General features: G+C 41.9%; 1 protein-coding gene across 2 annotated transcripts in view; it reads left to right on the forward strand.

The window, feature by feature from the left end:
* Positions 1–10,140, forward strand: part of ITK (IL2 inducible T cell kinase) — a 66,709-nt gene extending 56,569 nt beyond the window's left edge. For both annotated transcript variants that reach the window (XM_019924824.3, XM_019924822.3), the window contains exons 14-17: positions 451–515; positions 606–724; positions 4,467–4,624; positions 7,610–10,140. In XM_019924824.3, the coding sequence (XP_019780383.2) occupies positions 451–515; positions 606–724; positions 4,467–4,624; positions 7,610–7,681 (414 nt within the window). In that variant the 3' untranslated portion in view covers positions 7,682–10,140. The remainder of the gene's footprint in view (positions 1–450; positions 516–605; positions 725–4,466; positions 4,625–7,609) is intronic.
* Positions 10,141–12,291: the final 2,151 nt, after the last annotated feature.

The raw sequence follows: 12,291 nt of genomic DNA on the forward strand, positions 1-12,291 counted from the left end.
TGAGACTCATGGGTCTTTTCTTGGTAAGGGCTCTTCCAATCGAATTAGAGACCATGTACCATCCCTACTGAGGAATAGTTTTAAGAGAATTAGCAACTTCAACACATTCTTATTTTAGTCAAATGGGTAACAGCTTCTTCATATCATTCCTGAGGTTAACATCAGGTTGCACTGGAGTTTACAGTTGGTTACACAACACCATGGATTTTTCTTCTGATTAGGATCCCAGGAATGAAGATGAAAGACCAGATTTACTCATCCTGATAAAGGATTTTAACATACAACTTTCCATCAGGCACTAGTGAAGCTTAACTAGCATTTGTGAAGCTCCTCATTGCTTCTGCACAGCAGCACATGGAAAAGCAAAGGACTGTGATTATAGGAGACTCCTTAATTACTGATTACCCACCAAGTTTTCCTTTCCCTTTCGTTTGCCTGTCTCTGCTCCAGGCTGCCCGGAATTGTCTGGTTGGAGAAAACCAAGTCATCAAGGTGTCCGACTTTGGGATGACAAGGTAATACGGACCTGTGGTGCCGGCAAAGTCTCAGGAATGGGATGCAGGCCACCAGGACACTCAGACGATCTCTCTCCACTCTCTCCCCAGGTTCGTCCTTGATGACCAGTACACCAGTTCCTCAGGCACCAAATTCCCGGTGAAGTGGGCGTCCCCGGAAGTCTTCTCTTTCAGTCGCTACAGCAGCAAGTCGGATGTGTGGTCATTTGGTAAGTGTCATTCTGGCCCCACTCCCACATGACCTGGGACTGTGGGCCAACTGTTTTATTTGTCAAATTCAGGCAGCCTTACTTGCCCTGAACACTGGATGGTGAGGGCGTCCCACTGAGAGTCTGTACAAACAGCTCTGAAAGGAATGAAGGGGCCCTCATTATTGCATCTAGTCTTGGACATTTTTGAAATAGGGGCAAAAATAAAAGCGAAAACAGGATGCTGGTGATAGCTGCTGTGACATCAAAAGCTGGAGTCAGGAGATTAGCATATGAGCCCTTGAGAGCAAGGATCATGTTTTTTCCCAACATTATATTTATTCTCACATTTATTCCCACATTTAACTCTCAATAAAGTATTTTACCCATTCATTCAACAACGATTTATTGAGCATCTACTACATGCTAGGAGCTAATTTAGGTGCTCACAAAGCAGTGGTACATAGGATAGAAAAGGCTCCTATTCTCTTGGAGCCAAGTTGTAAGGGGAGACAGTAACAATCATGCAAACAAGCTAACAAATATGTGTATAAGATAAAGTCAGGTAGCGGTAAGTGCTATGAATAAAACAAAAGAGTAATGGGAAAGAGAGTAACTGGAAGGGAGGGAGGGTCTGTTTTAAATAGCAGGGTCCGGGAAGGCCTCTCTGAGGAGGTGACTGTTGAGCAGAGAGCTGAATGATGAGACGGAGCTGTCTCCATTTGAAGGTCCAGGGAACAGTGTCTCTAACAAAGGAAGCGGCAAGTGCCAAAGCTTGGTGTGTCCAAAGAAAAGAGGTACTGACTTAGTGGGAGAACAGTAGGCAATGAAAACGGCAGGCCATGGTAAGGAATTAGAATTTCTTGTAAGTGCAAATGGGCAAGAATGAAAAGACAAAATGAATGATGCCGGTGTGGCAAGAAGTACTAAATATTCTGGCTGGATGTGTCATGTCTTTCTAAGCCACAGTTTTTGCATATTAATGTATACAGAAAACTATACTGGACAACCTCTTTGACTTGGATTGTAAGGATTCTACTTCGGACAGGACTAGTTTGGAGTTTGATGCTGTCATTCTATGTGAAGGGAAAGTTTGCCAAATATATTGACTAGTAGTAGAAACCAGGGAGAAGATGACTAATTAAATCTCTTACGAGGAGAACTAACTAATCTTCTCCAGCATTTTAGAATATCCATTTCCAACAACCAAGTGATTTTTGATTTTGAGTCCTTCTGAATGGTTCCTTAAAGTAGTTACCCTGTTCAACAGGCCTAACTATGACTTTGTTAGTCAAATTTAAGGTACAGAATGAACTTAGAAGAAAACAAACTGCGCTTGAGCAACCTCACCTTCTCTTTTCCCCAGTGCATATAACTAGGAAGGGTCTGGCTGATGTGTGGCCACTCTCTATCGGTACGGCGGGTCATGCTGCACCCAGCCAGGTGTCCCATAAAGAGATATTTGCAGCCAGGGCCACTTTGTCGCATTCACCTGCTGACTCGGAATGGGGTTTATTCTGCCACAGGTTGTCAGCCTAGGACTTTGCTGCTGCATCTTATAATTAGAGGGTTGAGCTAAAGTCCATCCCTTCCTAGGATATGTCATCTGAAGTGTCTAAAGATGAGATTGACCGATGGAAGCAGAATAGAGAGGTGGCAAACCTGAGAAACAGAAACCTGGATGGAGGAGAGCTTTTGCCTGCCTCAAGGCCACTGGGCTTTGTCACGCATTTTGAGGTTTTTCCCCTAATTAACTGCACTATTTTTTTTTAACATCTTTATTGGAGTATAATTGCTTTACATTGTTGTGTTAGTTGCTGTTGTATAACAAAGTGAATCAGCTATACGTATACATATATCCCCATATCTCCTCCCTCTTGCGTCTCCCTCCCACCCTCCCTATCCCACCCCTCTAGGTGGTCACAAAGCATGAGCTGATCTCCCTGCGCTATGCGGCTGCTTCCCACTATCTGTTTTACATCTGGTAGTGTTTATATGTCAATGCCATTCTCTCACTTCGTCTCAGCTTCCCCTTCCCCTTCCCCTTCCCCGTGACCTCAAGTCCATTCCCTACGTCTGCGTCTTTATTCCTGTCTTGCCCCTAGGTTCTTCAGAGCCTTTTTTTTTAGATTCCATATGTATGAACTGCACTATTTTAAACAAGTTCAACTAACCCCTTTGGGCCTTACTCAGTTCCTCAATGCATCACAAGATTTGCATGAAAGCAATTGTTTTCCAGCCAGCTTTCCCCCATTTTCCAAAGAAATCTCACCGGAAATCCTGGCATCTTGGGGTACTAATTGGTCTTATTTACTGAATTTCCAAAACTCCTGAGGCATTTCTGAGGATCGCTTAGAAATTCTAATCCAGTTGTCTGGGCTAGGGCCCAGGATCTGCCATTGGAACAAATTTCTGAGTTGATTTTTCAAAACTTCAGATGTTTTAGGGATCATACTTTGGAAAACTCTGCCCTCAGGATCTCTGGACTATGCTTTGAAAACCACTGGATTAGGTGATCTGCAAGCTCTGTTCCCACTCTGACAACCTATGAATAGATGAGTACATAATAAAGCTGGGTGTGACATTTCTACTGAGGGCAAAAAAGGGAAAGGGATTAAATCCGAGGTCAAAATGGACAACCTAAAGATTTTTGCTTGGTTAACACAGTATTTCTTTTAAATCAAATTGAGTTTAGGGCTTCCCTGGTGGCGCAGTGATTGAGAGTCCACCTGCCGATGCAGGGGACGCGGGTTCGAGCCCCGGTCCAGGAAGATCCCACATGCCGCACAGCGGCTGGGCCCGTGAGCCATGGCCGCTGAGCCTGCGCGTCCGGAGCCTGTACTCCGCAACGGGAGAGGCCACGGCAGTGAGAGGCCGGCGTACAGCAAAAAAAAAAAAAAAAAATTGAGTTTATATTTTAAAACTCCCAATTTATGACTTATCTTTAAAAAATCAGAAAATGTGGCAATTCAGAGCCCTCATTCCCATGTGCCCTATGCTGGCTGGAGCTAAATCACAGCTGCCCCTTTGGGGATAGAATTTTTGACCTCCAGTTTTTCACAGTCCTCCCTAGTCCCTATTATGCAGACCTCATCCACTCCATTCATCTATATCATGTGTAGACATTTGAGTTTACATCGCCTGCAACTTTTAGTAGTAGCATTTGAGTTAGATATAACAAAGGGCTGAGCTTGAACATTCTTCACCACTAGAAAGGTAGGGAAGGGACTTCCCTGGTGGCGCAGTGGTTGAGAATCCGCCTGCCAATGCAGGGGACGCGAGTTCAAGCCCTGGTCCAGGAGGATCCCACATGCCACGGAGCAACTAAGTCCGTGAGCCACAACTACTGAGCCTGAGCTTTAGAGCCCGTGTGCCACAACTACTGAGCCCACGCACCTGGAGCCCATGCTCTGCAACAAGAGAAGCCACTGCAGTGGAGGGCCGGTGCACTGCAATGAAGAGTGGTCCCCCACTTGCTGCAACTAGAGAAAACCCGCGCGTAGCAATGAAGACCCAATGCAGCTATAAATAAATAAAATAAATTAAAAAAAAAAAGAAAGGTAGGGAAATCGCTCTTTAGAAATAGCACAGGCCTAATAAGCCTCAGGTGGCTTTTGATATTGTACTTTCTGGAGGTAGGGACTTGAATCTTAATGTCAAGGAGTCTGTGATTTCTAGAGGTAAGTTGGTTTGTTCGCTATTTAGGAACTTTATCACTAGCTGTTTCGACTCACCATTTTGATTCACCTATTCACACTCATAGGTGTGCTGATGTGGGAAGTCTTCAGTGAAGGAAAAATCCCGTATGAAAACCGAAGCAACTCAGAAGTGGTGGAAGACATCACCACCGGATTTCGGTTATACAAGCCTCGACTGGCCTCCTCACATATCTACCAGATCATGAATCATTGCTGGAAAGAGGTCAGTAAAGGAAGTGGTTCCCCCCACCCCGCCTCATTATAATCTGCAATTGCAGGGTCTGCCCCCATCCCTGAAGAAAGGAACCCTCTCAGAGTATGAGGCAGTAGGGATGACAAAATAGATTAGCAAGAAAGTGACGTTGAGCATCTATTAACTAAAGGAGTTACTCATCCCTAGAAGAGCTGGCAGGGACCTTAAATGTTATTTGATTTGTAATATAACGTCACAAGCCATCAACATACTGTCAGAAAGGAAGAGTGGGGAAGGCCTATGTCAATTTTTTGAGGAAAAAAAGCATCTGTAACATCATAAAACCATTAAATATACATGAAGTTAGTTCTATAAACTGGTAAACAGAAGTTCACTGGTGCTGTGAAACTATTAAAATGACTGAATTAAAATTCATACAACATGTTCATACAAATACAAAATTCATACAATTCATGTTTATTCATACAACAATTCAGAATGGGAGCCAATTACTCTGCACCCTGCCAGACATCTCAGTTATCCTTGGGTGGCAGTGTATGCCTTAAGCCACATTAGCATGAGATGTCCTTGTGTGAGTTAGCAAATTTTAAATTTCAACCACAGTTGAAAGTTGCTGAATAGAGAATTAACACAAATTCGGATCATTATGATATGATAGCTGACATTTAGTACTTTTTTCTTTTTTTAATTTTTATTAATTTTTTAAATTAATAGACTTTGTCTAGAAGTTTTAGGTTTCTAGAAAATTTGAGCAAAGAGTGCAGAGAGTTCTGCCCTATAAATAACATTTTGCATTAGTGTGGTACATTTGTTACAATTATTCTACCACCACTGATACATTATTATTAACTAAAGTCCACGTTTTACATTAAGGTTCACTGCTTTTTTTGTACAGTTCTGTGAGTTTTGACAAATGTATATCATGTATCTACCATTATAGTATCATACAGAATAGTGTCACTGCCTTTAAGTGCACTGTGCTTCACCTATTTATCCCTTCCCCTCTTCTTCCCAAATCCCTGGAAACCATTGATCTTTTTATTGTCCAAGTTCTGCCTTTGCCAGAATGTTACATAGTTGAATCATACAGTATGTAGCCTTTTCAGATTGGCTTCTTCCACTTAGAACTATGCATTTAAGATTCCTCCATGTCTTCATGGCTTGAAAGCTAACTTTTTTTTTAATCACTGAATAATATTTCCATTGTATGGATATACCATAGTTTCTTTATCCATTCACCTACTGAAGGACATCTTGGTGGCTTCCAGTTTTTGGCAGCTATGAATAAAGCTGCTATAAACATTTGTGTGCAAGTTTTTATATGAACATAGATTTGTAGCTCAATTGGGTAAATATCTAGTGGTGTCATTCCTGGATCATATGAAATGAATAGTTTCATAACACTAGCATATGAAAATGTTTAGCCTTGTAAGAAACTGCCAGACTGTCTTCCAAAATGGCTACCATTTTCACATTCCCACCAGCAATGAGAGTTCCTGTTGCTCCACATCCTCACCAGCATTTGGTGGTGTCAGTGCTTTGATTTTAGCCATCTTAATAAGAATATAGTGGTATCTCATTGTTATTTTAATTTGCAAATCCCTAACATATGATGTTGAGCATCTTTTCATATGTGTATTTTCCATTTGTATACCTTTTTAAATGAGGTAACTGCTTAGATCTTTGCCCATTTTTTAATAGGATTATTTGTTTTCTTGCTTTTGAGTTTTAAGAGGTCTTTGCATATTTTGGATATAAGTCCTTTATCAGATATGTGTTTTAAAAACATTTTCTCCCAGCCTATGGCTTATCTTTTCTTTCACGTAACAGTGCCTTTTACAGAGCAGAAGTCTTTTACAGAGCAGAAGTTGTTAATTTTAACAAAGTTCAACATCAATTTTTTTTCTTTTATGAATCGTGCTTTTTGTGTTGTATCTAAAAACTCATTGCCAAACCCAAGGTCACCCAGATTTTCTCCTATGTTATCTTCTAGATGTCTTATAAGTTTTGCATTTTACATTTAGTTCTATGATCCCTTTTGAGTTAGTTTTTGTGAAGAGTGTCAGGCCTGTGTCTAGAGTCATTGTATTGCATGTGGATGTCCAATTGCTCTAGAACCGTTTGTTGAAAAGACTACCCTTGCTCCATTGAATTGCCTTTGCTCCTCTGTCAAAGATTTGACTACATTTGTGTGGGTCTATTTCTGGGATCCCAACTCTATTCCATTGACCTATTTGTCTATTCTTTCACCAATACCATGCTCTCTTGATTACTATAGCTTTATAGTAAGTCTTGAAGTCAGGAAGTATCAGTCCTCCAAACTTGTTCTTCTTCAGTATTGTGTTGGCTATTCTGAGTCTTTGGCCTTTCCATATGGAGTTTAGAGTTGGTTTGTCAGTATCTACAAAATAACTTGCTGGGATTCTTGTGATTGTGTTGAATCCATACATCAAGTTGAAAAGAAATGACATCTTAGCAATAGCAAGTCTTCCTAACCATGAACATGGAATATTTCTCGATATATTTAGCTCTCCTTTGATTTCTATCTTTAGAATTTTATATTTTTCCTAAAATAGACCCTGTACATATTTTATGAGATTTATACCTAAATATTTTCTTTTTTAGTCTTACTGAGTGCTTATTTTATGTTGCATTTTTATATACAATTTTATTTAATTCTTACAACAATCTTATGAGATTGATAATATTATTATCCCCATTTTACAGATGACAAAACTGAGGTTCCAAAAGGTTAAGTAACCTGTTCAAAGGTCACACAGCTAATGAGTAGAAAAGCTGTGATTCAAAAGCAGGTCATATGATTCCAAAATACCTGCTGTTAACAACTAAGACATAATGGCCTCAAATACAATATATATAGAAACATATTTAAAACTCAGCAGAGGGGATTGCTGTTTAACTCTGGTTTGCTTTGGAATTAGCTATGACACACAAGTACAAGGAAATCACAGAGTTCTTTTCTTCCTTCTCTAGAAACCAGAAGACCGGCCACCTTTCTCCAGACTCTTGAGTCAACTGGCTGAAATTGCAGAATCGGGACTTTAAAAGAGACTCAGTGCCAGGCCATGGGCTGCAGATCCTGAGTGGGGCAAGGAGGTCTTCCCACCACAGAGCATTAAAAGCTGCCACCATCCCAGGACTCCTCAGAGGCAACTGGCCTGTGGCGCCAGTCCCTAAGCTGCCACGGAGGCAGCGGCCTGATAGAGGCGGGCACCAGGCCACAAGCAGGAGGCTCAGCCACTGAACTGGGAGCAGGGCCAGAGCAGTCTGTACCCTTCCTCCAGCCTCTTATCTCGTGTGGAGCGCAAACCTCAATCGACAGCTTTCAAGCAACATTTCTTGCACTTCTTAGAGAAAGGGAGAGATGGGGCAGCACCCTGGATTATTACCCTTATTGTTATTTTAAACATGGACCTGAAGTTCATGGTCAAGGGATTTTTTATTTGACCTGACAACACAGAATCCCAGGATATGGGGCAAGATGAACAAGGAGCATGACTCTTTTTCAAGGAGAACTAGTGAGTTAATTAAAGTCACAAAGAGTAAGCTCTGCCTCTGTGATGCTGTCAACCACAGCTTCCTGCCTTAGAGGACGATGGAACAGCTGCTCACATTAGAGGCCGGATATTCTGAGAAGCAGCTTTATGAGGTTTTACCCATAGAGACACTGCCACCTCTCTCCTTGAAGGGAGCATAATGGACTGGGGTGAACAATTCTGATCTCACCGCTGGAGTATTGGGTATCTGGTGTCTGGGCAGAAAGAGGACATCGGATGGTGGAAACACCTGGTACAGGGAAAGGCCTTAGGTTGTAACCACTTGGATGCTCGTCTTTACTACCAAGCCAAGCAAGTGACTCTGAGTCCCCTTCTGTGCCGAATGCTTCCACAGGCATCCTGGGAGGAAATCATGGCTTCCGTAAACACTGACTTACTGAGACCTCCAGGAATCAGTCCCCTCTCTGCATTCTTTTATCCTCATCAACAGAGTGCAGACTTGTGCTGGGGAGTGTGGCCTGGCAGAGAAACTGAAGCTGGTTTAGGCCCTAGAGATTTGCAACTTTAAGGTTGAGACTTCCAAGTCTCCCCAGATTCTAAGAGAGGAGTAAGAGGTCTGTTCTTGTTCAAGCCATCTGGATGGAAACTGAGTCAGGCACCGAGTGGGGGGCTTCCAAGATGCGCAGGGATGCCTACTGTTGATTGAGCACTTGAATATGCAAAATGAATATGTACTGAGCTACAAGCCTTAATTGCAGAATCTCAGTTCACCCTGAGTTCACACCAGTGCAGTGAGATATTATTATTATTCCCATTTTACAGATAATGGAACTTAGGCTTTGAAAATCTTGGACACCGGCCTGAAGTGACAGAGCTAGGAAGAATACAGCCCACCTCTGTCTGACTGCAATGCACAGTTTCTCTATTTTTATTCAACACTGCCTTCTACTGAGGGTGAAAGGGATTGCTGAGGAGGTAAGTACAGTAGAGGGGAAAGTCCTAGAGAGCCAATAAAGAAGCCAACACAGCACCATCAGCAAGTAAATCTGCTCCTGCATAGACCAGGGTGGCTGGCAGTGTAGCCCTCCAACTTGGAATAGGATCTTTTTTTCCTCATCTGTATCCTCACCTTCATCAGAGTTAATGACGTTGGAGTTACTAAAGGAGTAATTAGCCCTTCGATTCACTCAACCCACCAGAGTCATATTGCATGAGGCAATTTGTAGATGAGCTTCAAAGCAGCTTTAAAAGATTCTCCTGCAGAAGTATAAATACTTCCTTGAATTATCACTTCAGCTTTGAGCCGGCTGCGATCTTCTTGGACACTTTCTGGGGAAGGGTATTCCCTGATGTAAGAGAGATTTAATTTTCATACAGCGTTCAGGGAAAACTCTTTTTGGATGGTGTTGAAATCAGCTCTTTCTAAAAAATCATGTGATATTTTGACCGGCTGAAGATGCAGATGTACAACTTTTAAGTATAATTATTGTGAAACTGGTAGCTTCAAAAAAAAACTATCATTTAGAAGATGATATTTCTCAACTTATCCAAAATCATCCCTGTTTACTTTTTTAGCATTTTGTACATTCTTTTTTGGAACCTTTAATTAGAGATGATTTCGGGAACATCCAGCCTAGAAGGAAAACATCAGAATTGACTGATTTCTGTGGTATGGTTTAGAAAAATTCTCCCTTACATGGTATTATCTTGTTCAAGCTCAGAATCATTGAGCCTTTAACTTAACATGTGTCAAGAGGTTACCTCTCAGTGTCCTGCAAAATAGACTTCTGCCTGTTTGGTTTTTGGCTTTTTTTTTTCCTTCTCACATTTTGAAAACGGTGCCATGTGCTCACAGGGAATTCCCCTTATGCAAAGTTTTAGTTCTCGATGCATTTTATAGATTTTGCATTGTGCCCTTTTGAGACTATGTATTTATATTTGGATAGACTGAATATTTATTAGTGTACAGTGATTGCTAATGTTCACAATTAAAATGTTACAAATATCTCTTATGCTTTGTAAATCACACCAAGTTAAAGGTTGGGTCTAGCAAATAAAGCTGTGCATTTTAGTAAATAGGGTATGTATAGCCTGGGTCCATACTTATCCCAATGTCAGACAACCAAAAGTTTTCCATAAATAATAATGGTTACATAGTTTCACATTCCACAGACAAATAAAGACTATACATTGTTCAACATTGTTTCACCAGGTAAATATCAAATGCTTCCTGTGATCTCTGATATGCTGCACTGAGTGCTGCAGAAACAAAGATGAAAAAGACACAGTCTTTACTTTTAAGAAACTCCAGGTATGGTTGGGAAGGCAGACAAATAAACAAGTAAAATTATAATACAGCAATTAGAGCAACAACAGAAATAAGGTCAAAGTAGAGAAGAGCTCAGAAAAAGTGATGGAATCTATTGGGCAAAGGGTGACAACAGTGGAAACTTCTTAGAAACCTGCTACTGAAAGTGTGGTCCCCGGACCAGCAACAGCAGCATTACTAGCTTGTGAGAAATGCAAATTCTCTCTCCACCCTGAGATCCACTGAATGAGAATCTGCATTTTAACAAGATCTACAGGTGATCATCTGCACATTAAAGTTTGGGAAGCACTGTCACAGAAGATATCATCTCTGACTCAGTTTTGAAGATGAATTATGCTTTTTTTAGGCAAGCCAATGGGCAGAAATACTTTCCAGGTAGAGGGATAGAGGAAACAAAACATATTGGGAAGCTATTATCAGTTTACCATTGCTGGGGCAAAGGGTGTGTGTGTGTGTGTGTGTGTGTTTGTGTGTGTGTGTTTGTGTGTGTGTGTGTGTGTGTGTGTGTGTGTGTAGACAAGGACTTAGATTTTAAAACACAAAAAATGTTGGAACTCTCGTTGTAGAGAGGAAAAATGTCATTGAACAAGGAGAGAAGGTCAAATTTGTGTTTAAAAATATATTGTGGCAGCAGTGTGGAGAGTGGATTTGAGAGAGGGAAAGCTGGTGAAAGAGAAACCAATCTGGAGATGATTTCTGACTTGCTCCTAGTACCAAATTATTGTTCATACTCATTCTGTCATCTGCTATGTGGGTGACATGTGGAAACTGTAATTCGGAGCTCTTAAGCCACAGTTGGACAGCAAGGCACAGCTGTTCTCCTCCCTCTTAAAATCCCAGTGAAATAAGGGCTGGGTTATTATAGTTTGGGTGTATTGAGCTCTCCCTGTACCTTTCAGTTCACCAAATGCCCACATCCACTGCTGTAGCCAGCTCATGCACCCAGAGGACCATCAGGTACCAGTGAGAAAGCCTGTGGCTTCCACACAGTCCTTTGTGGGACTCACCTCTGGGCTTGACTTCCCCTGGCAAATGACCCAGAGAGGAAGCTTCTAGAGCAGGACGGATGAACAGATCGGTTTCTCAGAGAGCATTTATCCTGCAGATCCTACTCTGCCTGGAACCTCCCAACACACAAGACCACCAAACTCAGGAAAAGGCAGAACATACCCCATTCAGCCAGATGGGCAGTGTGTGTGTGTGTGTGTGTGTGTGTGTGTGTATGAGTGTGTCTTCAGTGACTTTGCATTTCTTCCCAAGTCTTCATGAATAGTTGGTTTCTGGGATAATTGAATCATACAGATACTGTTAGGAGGAGTTTTAGAGATCATTGTTACCATTCACCTGCTATTACTTGGCACTGTGTCAGGTGTATACGGTGAATAAGATATCAGTTGGGGACTAAACACATCACAGTTAAATTATGATAATTCAAGGCAAGCCTATTTCAAAAGGACTGTTTAACACAGTGTGGGTTTAGAAGAACCATAGTAAGTAGTACAGAGGGAAAGAACAGCCAAGGAACAGTTACCACGCCTAGGCCCAAAGAAATGAGGAACGGGAGTGGTCACTCGCTTGTGGAAGCAGAGAGTCAGCTGGAGAAAGGTGCCTCGAGAGGACAGCACATTTAGTGAGAAACAGAGGAAGCCCAAGGCAGCAACACAAGGAGGAGGCTGTGGAATAAATATGTGGCCCCACTCTCCTCCCTTCCCCCCATCAACTGCTGGGGTTTCTTGTTGGCCGAACCCAGCTGGAAGCCAGAGGACGAAGAAATCCTAGTAGAGTAGTCCACAGAGGTCAGTCTGCAGGGGCAGGGGCAGGGTGAGAAG

Source organism: Tursiops truncatus, chromosome 3, assembly GCF_011762595.2.
Source record: "Tursiops truncatus isolate mTurTru1 chromosome 3, mTurTru1.mat.Y, whole genome shotgun sequence".
Taxonomy (NCBI): Eukaryota; Metazoa; Chordata; class Mammalia; order Artiodactyla; family Delphinidae; genus Tursiops; species Tursiops truncatus.